This window comes from Echiichthys vipera, assembly GCF_963691815.1.
Source record: "Echiichthys vipera genome assembly, chromosome: 12".
NCBI classification, from domain to species: Eukaryota; Metazoa; Chordata; class Actinopteri; order Perciformes; family Trachinidae; genus Echiichthys; species Echiichthys vipera.
The window spans coordinates 29,384,026-29,397,254 of NC_139837.1; the positions used below are offsets into that span (position 1 = coordinate 29,384,026).

General features: G+C 40.0%; 1 protein-coding gene across 3 annotated transcripts in view; it reads right to left on the reverse strand.

The window, feature by feature from the left end:
• Positions 1–494: 494 nt before the first annotated feature.
• The window catches only part of setd3 (SET domain containing 3, actin histidine methyltransferase), a 73,744-nt gene continuing 61,009 nt past the window's right edge, over positions 495–13,229 (reverse strand). For all 3 annotated transcript variants that reach the window (XM_083924080.1, XM_083924078.1, XM_083924079.1), the window contains exons 12-13: positions 2,445–2,605; positions 495–1,730 (exon numbers count right to left, since the gene is read on the reverse strand). In XM_083924080.1, the coding sequence (XP_083780206.1) occupies positions 1,248–1,730; positions 2,445–2,605 (644 nt within the window). In that variant the 3' untranslated portion in view covers positions 495–1,247. The remainder of the gene's footprint in view (positions 1,731–2,444; positions 2,606–13,229) is intronic.

Below are 13,229 nucleotides of genomic sequence, written 5' to 3' on the forward strand. Positions count from 1 at the left end.
GCATGACTGTAGTGGATTTGAAGCACAAAGTAGCTTCACAAAGTAATACGTGAGTTAATGGACATTTCAGGTTATGATGCTTAAATTTTACGCTACTTATTCACTACCAAATAATGTGATTTAGGGAAATGGGTTAAACTGGAAATACTCAAAACCCCCTTTTATACAATGAGGTAAATTGTGTTAACTGATAAGAATCATGGCCAAAATTACCAAAGTCCCCTCCACGAGTGTTAGGGATTCAGTCAGAAGTGGCTTTTTGTATCAGTGCACAAAGTTCTTGGGGTCAACCCTACAGTTAACACAAACTAATGAGTAAAAACCTACCTAACCTAATACTGACAGTACTTCCATGTTTTTCAGACAAAAAGTGTCATGTTGAAATTAAAATTTTTAATTTTAAGGCAGTTGAACCAAAATTTTCCAACAGGAGAACTAACATAATTCGTCATCTGTCTCATTGAGTCCTCAGTGCTGCATATGGCTTTCTCAGTGATTACTGGGTCGCTCAGAAATCCCTTTTGATGACATCTGCAGATAATAATTGCAACGTAAACTAAGTACATTCAAAAAGATACTTTTTAAAAAACACACAATAAAGCAAATTGTCAAATTGTCATACTGAACAATAACATTGACCATAAATTTAAATCAAGTGTTCTCATAGGCCAATAATGTATGTTTTGCTTGAAATAAGTAACCAGTAAAAAAGGGAATAGAGGGCAGTGATGGTCTTAACTCAGTAGCACACTCCAAAATACACTAGAGAATATGATTGTCAACTCAAATACTATATACGGAGACAAACTGCAGTAATAATCCAATCAATTCACAAGATTAGGTACATTTTGACTTGAAATAACATTCACCAAACTCCCTTTGTTTTTTTTTTAATCTTCACCTAACAATTAGCTGGACCCAGTTTGTGATTGTGGTGTCCCTCCTTGGCTTTCTTCCTATACTGAAGGCCAACTGTTTCAATGTCAACCTAAAGTTCCGAACTTAAATTAAATTAGCTACTTTTAGTTACAAGTTCTTCTGCACAGAAGGCTGAGGGACACACTGGCAGCATTTTAAAACAAGTTCAGCAGTAGATAACTAAGAAAAGCCCCGCTTGATGACCGTACAGTCAGAAAATTCCAGCGACTTTGAATTCAAATTTTTTCAGCTTCTAAATTTCTGAGTCATTTAAGAGACACAAAAAAAATAAATAGCATGGGCTGTGGCAGTAAGTGAAATACATTTATTCACTGTTTCTCTTTGGGATTATCTTCAGTTCGACTGGCACTTAGGTTGGCCACTTCCCTTTGGCCCTGGATTGAACTTCCAATCAAGTCCAAAGCTGAATTAACATCATTGCTGACCTCCTGAATCGCCTGCTGCACTGGCTCTCCATTAGCCTCCATATCTAAACCATACACAGCCTCCTCCCCATTCAGGAGGTGACTATGCTCCTCCACCTGGATCTCCTGGCCTTCTTCAACCCCCTCCAGCTTGCGTAGGATGATAGGAAGCTTTTTATCTGCATCAGTATTCTCCAACAAAGCGATATCGCTTTCCTCGTACCGAGGCAACAGAGAGCCCTCCTCCAGTTTCTTCTTGAAGTGCAGACGTTTGGCCCGTCCACTAGCCGACGCCTTCTCTAGGATCTGCTTCTCGGCCAGCCGTAGCTGGATCGCCACGTGAGAATGGAGAGATAGACCAGGTTTGTCAAGAATGGAGCGGTCCTCCTAGAAGAGACCAGGGCAGGAGTTAATAGGTTAAGAAAAATGGATTAAAGGAGATGGGAAAGATTAAAAAAATCACATAAGAAGGTAAAAAAAGAAAATTTAAAAAAAAATTCAACTTCAATTCAATACCCAAGAGCTTGTCAGATCTTCAAAACGCTCCCCCAACACCTTTTTGATTCTGGAATTGGGTTGGCCGCATTCTACAATTTTTGTAATATTGCGGAATCGTCACACCTACAATCATGGGTTTGATTGTGGCCTTTCAGAAGAGGTATTAACACTTGACTTAAAGGGATACTTTCCCAATTTGAATCCAGCTCTGAATCCCGGCAATGTGGACTTGTGTGCAGATGAACAGTGTTAGGCTTCCCTCTGTGGTGGAAATCCTTGCAGAGTGTAGCAGTTCGGGGGCCACTGTAATAGATTTCAGTGGATTGTGATAATGCAAAACCTCATCCGGCGGATCTCCGCAGTACTCACTCTCAGTGGACCTCCGATGCACGTAGCTCTGTGCGCTAAAGCCACAGAGGGAATCCAAACAACATTTATCTGCACACACTGCCATGACACCGAGCTGGATTTAAATCAGCAAAATATCTCTTTAGGACTTGTTTGGCGACTCTTCATACGATACATTTGTTTTGATCCAAACTGAACCCCTTAACACCCTGTCTATGATAACTTTGAACATAACTTAAATTCCAGCCGACTGACCTGTGAGGTCGTCTTGTAGGTCTTGAGCAGCAGAGCTGCTCGGGTCTCCAGGAAAGTCCACAACTTGATCTCGTTCTCCCAGCTGACAGGGAACTCTGTGTTGCCCAAGGTGAAGATCTTATTGATGGCACAATCTCCCATTAGGTAGTCTTTCAGCTCCTCTGAAATCAAACTAAATGTTAGCATCACCAGCAGCAGATCAGATCAGCTTAAGCGGAAGTGTCAATTCTATAATGGCTAAAATAAAAACTGTTTATTGTCTCTCTAAGCCCCTCTCCTCAAAGAACACATAACCGTCTTAGTTTTAAGACACCCAGAGACAACACTAATCTTCTAATTTGGCATTGAAAACATACATATGTGTGGACTGAAGGCTCATTTCTGCTTCAATTTCGTGTGTAAACAGAGACGTGTTCTTATCGCCACTGTCCTCACGCTTTCATGCGTTCTTTACGTTGGAATGGACGATGAGTAAAACATCTTCTAGAGGGCTTCGTTCAGATTCAAAAGTTACTCCAATAAAGTTTGAAAAAAAAAGTTCATGACAACAAGAAACATGGCGACGATGGAGGAGATAACGATCCTGCGTTTGAAGAGAAGGAGTCAAAGTGGTGGGCAGCGTTGTAGACGGCGGTGGTCTGTGAGACAATAAACAGTTTGGATGGAGAATTCATTGCTTTGACAGATGAGAGAAACTGACAACTAACGTCTCTTTCAGTATTTCAGGATGTCCGTCTGGGCTTTGATGACTCGCTCCTGATATTCACAGCACTTTTTTGTGTCCAATGCCTGACACAGCGATTTCAGGTGCTACTGCAATGTTTGGTCCGTATCTGTACACATCCGTAAGCTTTCAGGATATGGACAGAAATACATACTACATGTACACAGAGTACGGACAGAAGGCTCCGTCCGTATCTGTATGCGTATACCGTATATGTTCTGAGAGTTATGAGTTATGAAAGGAGCTGGTACATGGGCCAGTTGGTAAGTCACTACCAGTAAAACACTCTTAATAAACTCCGGGTTCACTAACTACGTTGTTGGTGCTTTGTTTTATGTGTAGGAACTCTGATCATGCTACTGCAGAGGTTTGGTGTTATTTTGAGCAATATTAGTGGTTTTAAAAGCTGTTTTAATGCCTTCACCGTACTGCCCTAAGCTAATCAGTGTTAGCCGCATTTAGCTGTTAGCGACTCTCCAGGATTTCTCCGTTAATAGTTGTTACAAAAAAAAAAAGTCTCAATGGCTTATTTGATGAGTGTATGTTGAGAAAATGTCCCTGGGGTGATTTTGTGCATGAATCACACTTTAAACCTTTAATTCTGACTTTATCAAATCCCTTCAAACATTTGCAATGCCAGCCAGTCTTGACCTTTCAACACTGTGTGGTTATATATGGAAGTAAATCTGTGTCATCAGATTTTGAAATTAAAAATGAAATTCTAGCGCTGAATATTTATGCATTGAAATTATATATCTAAATGTTTTGCCTCAATTTAACTCTTTATTTTTCAATGTTCATAAATTCAAGGTTCAAAAATTAAATGTTAAAAAAATTAAATGTTAAAAAATTCAGTGTTAAAAAACACTTTCAATATATCGAATTCAGAAGCCAAATACAAAGTATAAAATGCAGTGTTATAAATTCAAAGTTAAAAAGTGAAACAGGCCAAATTCAGATGCGAAATTCAGTGTATAAAATGCAGTGTATAGAATGCGGTGTATTAGATTCAGTGTTGACATCCTCGGAACCAAGGAAGGCAAGGCAAGTTTGGCAGACCTGCAGTTTTCTGGAAGTTTGTTCCAGATTTGAGGAGCATAAAAACTGAACGCTGTCTCTCAATTTTTAGTTCTGACTCTGGGGACACAGAGCAGACCTGTCCCATGTTTAGTTCTGACTTTGGGGACACAGAACAGACCTGTCCCATGTTTAGTCCTGACTCTGGGGACACAGAGCAGACCTGTCCCATATTTAGTCCTGACTCTGGGGACACAGAGCAGACCTGTCCCATATTTAGTCCTGACTTTGGGGACACAGAGCAGACCTGTCCCAGAGGATCTGAGAGGTCTGGATGGTTTGTAGCGAAGCAGACGATCTTAAATGTATTTTGGTCCTAAACCATTCAGTGCTTTAAGCCTATGAATGTTCTCATTTGTCCAGGTCATCGTCCAAGTCCAGTTGCTTTTGACAGAAATTGCTTTGAGCATTCAGTGCTTTGTAAACCAACAGAAGAATATTAAAATCAATTCTTTGACAGACAGGAAGCCAGTGTAAAGATCTGAGGACTGGAGTGATATGATCAACTTTTTTGGTCTTAGTGAGGACTCGAGCAGCAGCGTTCTGAATTAACTGCAGCTGTGTGATGGACTTTTTAGGGAGACCTGTAAAGACATCGTTACAGTAGTCGAGCCTGCTGAAGATAGATGCATGGACAAGTTTTTCCAAATTCTGCTGACACATAAGACCTTTCATCCTCGATATATTCTTTAGGTGATAGTAGGCTGACTTTGTAACTGTTTTAATGTGGCTGTTGAAGTTTAGGTCTGAGTCCATAATTACACCTAAGATTCTGGTTTGGTTTGTGGTTTTTAGCCTTACTGTTTGAAGTTGGGTGCTGACTTTTGATCGTTCTTCCTTGGCTCCAAAATCCAAAATCTCTCCATGCATCTGCTCAGTGCTTGTATTGGATTATAGTCACCTGGTGATATAGTTATGTAGATTTGTGTGTCATCTGCATAGCTGTGGTAACATGATCTGAGCCAGTGGAAGCATATACAGTGCATCCGGAAAGTATTCACAGCGTTTCACTTTTTCCAAATTTTATTACATATTGTATTAAATTAATCTCTGTCCCCAAAATTCTACACATAATGCCCCATTATGACCGCATGAAAAAAGTTTTCTAGAGAGTTTTGAAAATTTATTAAAATTAAAAAACAAAGAAATCACATTTACGCAAGTATTCACAGCCTTTACCATGAAGCTCAAAATTGAGCTCAGGTGCATCCTGTTTCCACTGATCATCCTTGAGATGTTTCTACAGTTTAAATGGAGTCCACCTGTGGTAAATCCAGTTGATTGGACATGATTTGGAAAGGCACACACCTGTCTATATAAGGTCCCACGGAACTCCACATGTAATTTTTGCCCGCTCAGATGTGTATTTATCTATAGACACAAAGTAGTCCCTGTCCTTCAAGTAGGATTCAAACCATTTGAATGCTGTGCCAGAAAGTCCCACCCAGTTTTCCAGACTGTCTAGTAATATCTTTTGATCGACTGTGTCAAATGCAGCACTGAAATCAAATGATACTAAGACTGAAATTTTGCCATTGTCCGTGTTTGAATGGATGTCATTGAAGACCTTAACAAGAGCCATCTCGGTGTTGTGGTGTGGTCTAAAACCTGACTGGAAGACATCACAACAGCTGTTCATTAACATGAAGTTGTTCAGCTGCTAGTGAAGTGTCTGATTTGTTCTTTAAGAAAGGCTTGATAACAGCAGTTTTCAGGGCCTGTGGGAAGACACCTGAAAGAAGAGACGTGTTTACAATCTGTAGAAGATCTTAGGCCATGCAGTTTGACGGTTCATCACATGAAATTGTGCCATGGTATTTGAGTTAGTGTTAGGTGGGCACATGGAGGCACTGGCTGTTAACATAATTTTTTTAATTTTGTCATTGAAAAAGGAGGCAAATTCATTGCAGGCCTTGGTGGAAAGCAGTCCAGAGGCTACTGACACAGGCGGGTTTGTTAGCCTGTCGACAGGACAAAACAAAGCAAGTGCATTATTATCGTTTTTGGCAATGATGGAAAAGGATTGCCTTGAAATTTTCAGTTTCAAGTTATATATTTGAAGTCTTTCTTTTTAGATGTCATAGTGAACCTGGAGATATGTTTTCCGCCACCTATTCTTACCAACGTGGAATTTCTCCATGGAGACTTTTTTTTGCCAGAGACCACTTTCACCCTAGTGTGAATTTCACATTGAAATTATCAACAAGCTGCTGGCGGAGGAGGAAGACATGCCGGCCTTACAGCTCGCTCCAGACAGGAGCAGATCAAACGGCCATTTGTTGGCCCTGTGGGAGAGCAGGGCTGTTTTTCTACCCTGAGAGAAGCCTGGTTTCTGATTGGATGTAGCTCTCAGCAAGATTTGACGTGTGGTAGTACAGACGCAACAACACGGTGAAGTAGAGTAGACACTTTTATCCAGTGGTGGTATAGTAGGTGAGTGCTGCAGCGGCTGATTTGGATTCTGACCTGTGTCTCTCTCTCTCTCTCTCTCTGCCAGTCTGTCAACACACACTTTTACAGCAGTCAGATTTTTTAAGGTGGAGTGTTTTCTTTGATTTTACTTGTACATCGTGAATCATACGGGCCGCCTTAAATCTTAAATCCCCCTTTTTATAATCTAACCCCAAAAGAGAGTAAGGTAAAAATGGTAATGGATAATACAATTTCTAGCTTTCTGATTTTAGTTTGATCTTTAAAGAAAAACGAGGGACAAGTCAAAATTACAACTAACAGTGAGTCTTTCCCTCTCACTTTAACCTGGCTCTCTTAAGGGCTGATAACAGTAATACTATTGATAATTCTAAGCTTTATTTCAGTTTGTTTCCGATTGGCTCATTCCTACACACTTTCCCACAAAAAAGGGGAGATACTAACACTTAAAAAGGGATATGGAGATGTATTTCCTCATAATCAATGCATTATTTAATTTTTTTAGCATTTTCTTTAACGTAAAACACAATAATGGTGGATACGTTCAATCACTCTGATGAAGCTATGCCAAAAAACCTGGTACAGTTTGTTACATGGAACTGTAAAGGATTTAATGGACCTGAAAAGTGAGGCAATGTACTGGCTCATCTAAAAAAGCTAATAACAGATATCGCATTATTGCAAGAAACCTAAGAAATCGATCATTGTAGATCACGCTGCAATTGGACAGGACGTATTTTACATTTTTCATTTCATTTTAAAAGTAGAGGCACTGTGATAATAATAAAAACTCTTTAAAACTGTATGAACTCTCATTGACTAGAAATATGTGAGATTTTAATTTAGTTTTAGACCCCAACCCTGATACAGGGTTTACTCTACAATCCCTGGGCGGCAGCCTGCGGCTGCAAAATTCTATGCGCCACTTCAGAATTGTCATGAAGCAGAGATGGTCACAAGTCCCTTTTTTGCAAGTTCAGTCTCAAGTCTTTGAGGGGAAGTCTGAGTCAAGCCTCTGAGGGAAGTAGCAAGTCTTAATCAAGTTTCGTATGGTTTTAATAAATAATAAAATAGTTGAAGTGCAACCGTATTATATAATTACACAAAGTCCCAATTACTGACAGCTTATAATCTAGTGTAAATAAAGAAAGTCTGCTGCTCCCTTTACCTGAACTAATTACAGACCTACCTGAAACTCCAGGTCCTGCTCTCATTGGAGGATTTTAAGAGATTTTTAATGTCAGTGAGCTCTTTCTGTGAAATAAATAAAAATTATCCAGCCTCTCAAATGCAGTGTAATGGTTAAAGCTAATAACGCAGTAACATTAACGTTATGTGGTTCAACAATAAACCTGTATGGTAAACTTGCCTTTAACTGACATTAATAATTAACAAATATTTTTCCCGGTTTAACAGTGTTAGCTAGCACATGGTGGCAGCACCGGCAAGAAAACACTTTTCAAAAATATGTAATTTAATGAGCACCAATCTAAAAGTTAACGTCTCACAAAGCTAACATTAGAACCAAGCTAACGTTGATAGTTTATGCAGCTGAGTTTAACACAGATGTTGCATTCTGTGATTATTTAGTTTCGGCTGTGCCTGAAGTTAAATAAGCCAAACAATATGACAAACGGTAATGGAACTGCATTAGCAGACCGGGATGAAGTTGGATATTCAGATAGGCTGGAACCGAAATGGGTCCGTTGAATATCCAACTTAGAACTAACTTCACCCCAGCAGCAGACCGGGCAGCAAGTGACGTGCTCATATGTGTCATCTGTGGAGTTTGGCCTCTCACTCATCTCTGTGGGAGAGAATGACTTTCTGCTCATAATATTAATGCTCCTAAAAGGACATAAATAAAAAGATTGTGCACAAGTCTCAAATCTTGAGTCCGAGTCGAGTCTCAAGTCTTTGGAGGGCGAGTTCAACTCAAGTCTCAAGTCACATTTGTGTGCGACTTAAGTGCCACTCGAGTCCAGGCCTCATACCAGAGTCCCCATCCCCAATTACACGGGTCTGCAAGGCTTTTTAATTTGACAGGAAAGTGACGACCTACCAGTGCAGCGCTCTAGAAACTGGGTGATGCGCACTGAGGAGAGGCAGGGAGAAACAGAGCGCCTTTACCCACCAGGGGCATGTTTTTCATGAGATTCATTTGCATGTCAATATAGTTTTTCAAACTGTTTTTTTCTTTATAACAATATAATTATACAATTATAATAATAATTCATAAAGGGCGCAAAAAGGGTGTGTTTTTGGATCAAGGTTGGTTTTTCGTGGCTTTAGCACAGTAAATAACAGGATTCAGTGGAATTATCTCTTCTCCATCCTATCAAAGTTTGGAATTGGCTCTGAATTGATCTCCCTTGTAAAATTATTTTACGCTCAGCTTTAGGGATCAGTGAAAGCGAATAACATCAATTCCAGCTACTTTCTCATTGGTCGAACTACTAGCCATTGAACCTCTCACTATTTTGCTGCGTAAGGCAAAAGAACATGATGGTATTGAAAGGGGAGGGCCAGTACATGAGGTGACTTTATACTCAGGTGATTTATTGTTGTTCATCTCAAACTTCAAAATCAATGCCTGCCATAGAGTCAACCTAAGGAAACTTTGGCATAGCATCTGGATACAAACTGAACCTTTCAAAAAGTGCATTCCTCCCAATTAATCCAAAAGCCACACAGAGCATACATACTCTCAACTCTCTGTCATTTGTAATTTCTTGAAACTGTGTGACCAAACAATGCATAACTTTGACAAATGGGCAAATCTTCCAATCTCCCTTTCCGGTCTAATTGTTATTGTGGAAATATTATATCCTACCAAACTATTTATTTCTCTTTCAGTGCATCCATATTCTTATTAACAAATCCTTTTTTTACAAAGTAGATGCATCCATATCTCAAATTATCTGGAATAAAAAACCTCAGAGAGAAGAAAGTGTTTCTGCAAAGACCTTAAACACTTGGGGGTATGGGGTTCCTTGCTCTCGGTTCTATTACTGGTCTTGTAATGATCTATGTCTTTTTTCTGCTCTACCAATGCCAGTTGAAAATCAATAACAAATAATTTCACACCTTTTGGTCCCAAATAAGGTGGCATTTTGGCTGGTAGTACTGTTCAGCAATATTACCAATAATAAATAATCGCTAATTTCCTCAGTCACTTTCCAATTTTTCACAAAAGGCATTTACAAGGAATACAAGTAATTAAAAATGTATTTATTGACAACATTTTTCCTACATTTCAGCAATTAGAAGAGAAATATAATATTCCCAACATGGACTCCTTTAGATATTTACAAATCTGAAATTTAATTAAAAAAGAAATTTCAATCCTTCCCAACAAACCTCTGGCCACACTGTTTTTGTTTGACCCGCTGACTAAAAGAGCAATTTCTAAGATCTATGACGTATCGACACAAATTGACTGCACAAACACACTGGATCATTTAAGAGAGGCCTGGATGGAGGATATGCAAGTTGAAATGACAGAAAGTCAATGGAAAAAAGCTCAAGAACTTGTCCACTCCGCTTTGTGCCAGACATGGACTGATACAATTCAAAATTCTACACAGACTTTATTTATCAAAGCCAAGGCTGTCCAAGAAGATTCCTACAGTCAACCCCCTATGCAGCCAATGTGGACAAGCTCTGCCCTCTATAGCACATATGTTCTGGAACTGCCCAAGACTCTGTAATTATTGGGTCAATATTTTCAAAACTCTGTCTGAAGTTCTTAAAATACAGCTCAAACCAGACCAAGTTTTGGCTTTGTATGGTGCGAGAGCTGCCCAGTGCCCTAGAGTTTTATCAAATAGTCGATATAATATGATGTGTTTTGTGACACTGTTGGCATGGAGGTTAATATTACTGAATAGGAAGAAGAAAAACCCACCAGTCCATCTTACTTTATTGAAAGAGGTTGTCAAGACTCTGTTCTGTCAGTATCCTCCTCTCTTCCTTTTGTGTGAGTTTGTCTCCCTCTGTTTGTGTTTCCCTGCATGTGTTCTTTCCTCTTGTCTCTGTCACCTAGGTCCGGTAGGCGTTTCCCCCAAGCTACAGCCTGTTACGCTGATTACCTGAACCACTACATATACCCTGTGCTGACAGGCATGCAGCGCCGGACCGTTGTAGATCCTTCACTGGTAAAACTATTCCCCCCGGCTTGACATCCCGTTTCTCGTTGTGGTTATCACGCTCCCCGTCGTTAAGTATATTCTAATCGTGTTTGTTTTCTGTTTCTCCATAGTTTCCCGTGTTCCTGTTTCCCGTCCGTCTCCTTGACATTCACATGTGCCATTCTGCATACATGTCGATTAATATTGTAAATCCCCTTGTGGATTGCTCCCTCCACACATCTGGTGGCCTGCCTTGATCAACTAAACAGCTCAGGGATGGACAGGCCATGCTCTTCACCTTAGCTGATGTGTGGAGAAAGCAGTCACTTGATAATGGTCTCGGAGCAGTGTCAGAAATGGTTGCATGCTTTTCTTAAGAGGATGCTACCACGTTTGTGGCTTCGACGTTCCACAGGCAATGGCTTGCTGCTGGTAATTCACAGTGAATGTGTCAGTCTGATGTATCAGAAACCTCTCATGCTAACCAGGAAACTGAGCATGTGTTTTGGGCCCCTCTCTCTCTCAGTCTTTGGCCCAGTTCTGATCTGGCCTCCTCTGCTTCGGAACTCCCTTGACCCTTTCACAATGAACAGGCTGTTAAATGTGAAATTGAAACACAATCTGCTGTAGTTGTTTACAGAGTGAAGAAGAAATGGAGTTTGTGAGACTCTCTTACCAAAAGAGCAAGATTTACGTTGTTGAATAAACAAACGTTGTCAAAAAGTGAAATCAACCAACCATGTTCTAAAACAACTACCAAAGGAAGTGTAAACTCTGTAATAATGTGAATTTTATTAATTTGTAACGAAATATGTTGTTTGAAACAACTCTGAACCTTCTGACATGAAATATCGCCAAATTACATAAATACTATATAATAATATTTGTACTCTTCATACAAAATCTAAAGAGAGCTTTAAACGTAATACTATAATATTGTCATAAAGAAGGTCAATTCTAAAATAATGACTATTTTAGGCTTGTCCCAGTCTATAAGAATGTGTCTTGCCATCATACTGTATATTATCATTAGAAGGATCACATTTAAAAAAAAATTCAATAATTTCCCCTTCGGGGATTAATAAAGTATATCTGATTCCGAAGTATTTCTGATTCTGAAATTTTAGCTTACTATCAAAGAATGATTATATTAAAATATGAATGTTATTGCTATTGTGTCATTGACAACTAACTCCCACAGACTATTAACTAAGAGGAAGTTCACATTTTGTGCTTAATTCTTAGTATTTTATTCGTGAATAGCGTACGGTAACCTTTGTTTGAATGCTTATTAATGAGCCATGACAAAGAAATTCCCAAGTTTAATTTGGTTTTAAACACTATGTGCGCATTTAGACTGTCCATCCGTACCGTGGCCAAGCACGTTTCACGGTTTAAGTCTAGTTCGTTTGACCAGTGTGAGTGCTTCGCATGCTTGCCCGCCACGGCCCGTTAGGGAGAAGTTGGCTTTTGTAAAGCACGTTTGCACATGTACAAGCACGAGCACGAGGCCTACGTCGGTTCTGACGTCATTTTACGTGCGCCTGTTCGGACATAGAAAAAAAGGAAGGACCATGCGCGGACATTTAAAACAATGCCAGCGAAAGGTTCACGTTGGTGTGATGCGGAGGTTGAGTGTTTACTGCAGATTTCATTCATTCATTCATCTTCAACCGCTTGTCCCTGTCGGGGTCGCGGGGGGCTGGAGCCGATCCCAGCTGACATCGGGCGTGAGGCGGAGTACACCCTGGACAGGACGCCAGTCTATCGCAGGGCACATAGAGACGAACAGAGACAGACAACCATTCACACCTACGGGCAATTTTTAGAGTCATCAAATAACCTAACACGTGCATGTTTTTGGATGGTGGGAGAAAACCGGAGAAAACCCACGCAAACATGGAGAGAACATGCAAACTCCACACAGACAGTGCTAACCACTACACCACCGTGTAGCCCTAAGTACCCTAAAGCACGGGGCACGGTACGGATGGACAGTGTGAGTACGCCCTAAGACTCAGTTAAAAGTAGTGAAAACTGATCTGTTTTTTGGAGAACAAAGGAAGAGGGTGTTCCCCCAAGTCTGGGCGGGAAAATTAATGCATCTCCTCCTCCAAGCCACACTTTGAAAGCTGGACTTAAAGATAGCAGACCCAAGCTGTCCAGTTCGGTCTATGTCTTGTCTTGTCCATTGTACAGTCTATTCTTCATTCTTTTTAACTTGTGCATATTCTTTGTAAAGTATACTTTTGTAACCTTCCAAGTAACGTGCCTGACTTTGTTTCAAAGAAGTTTAGTATTTTATTTGAGTAATAATACTTTATGACTCCGTCAACCATTGTTTTAAGTTAGTGCTTGCATTTTTGAGACAAGCTTGTTTTATCTTGACCTGTTAAATTAAGCGTTAGTCAACAGTGCTAAGTT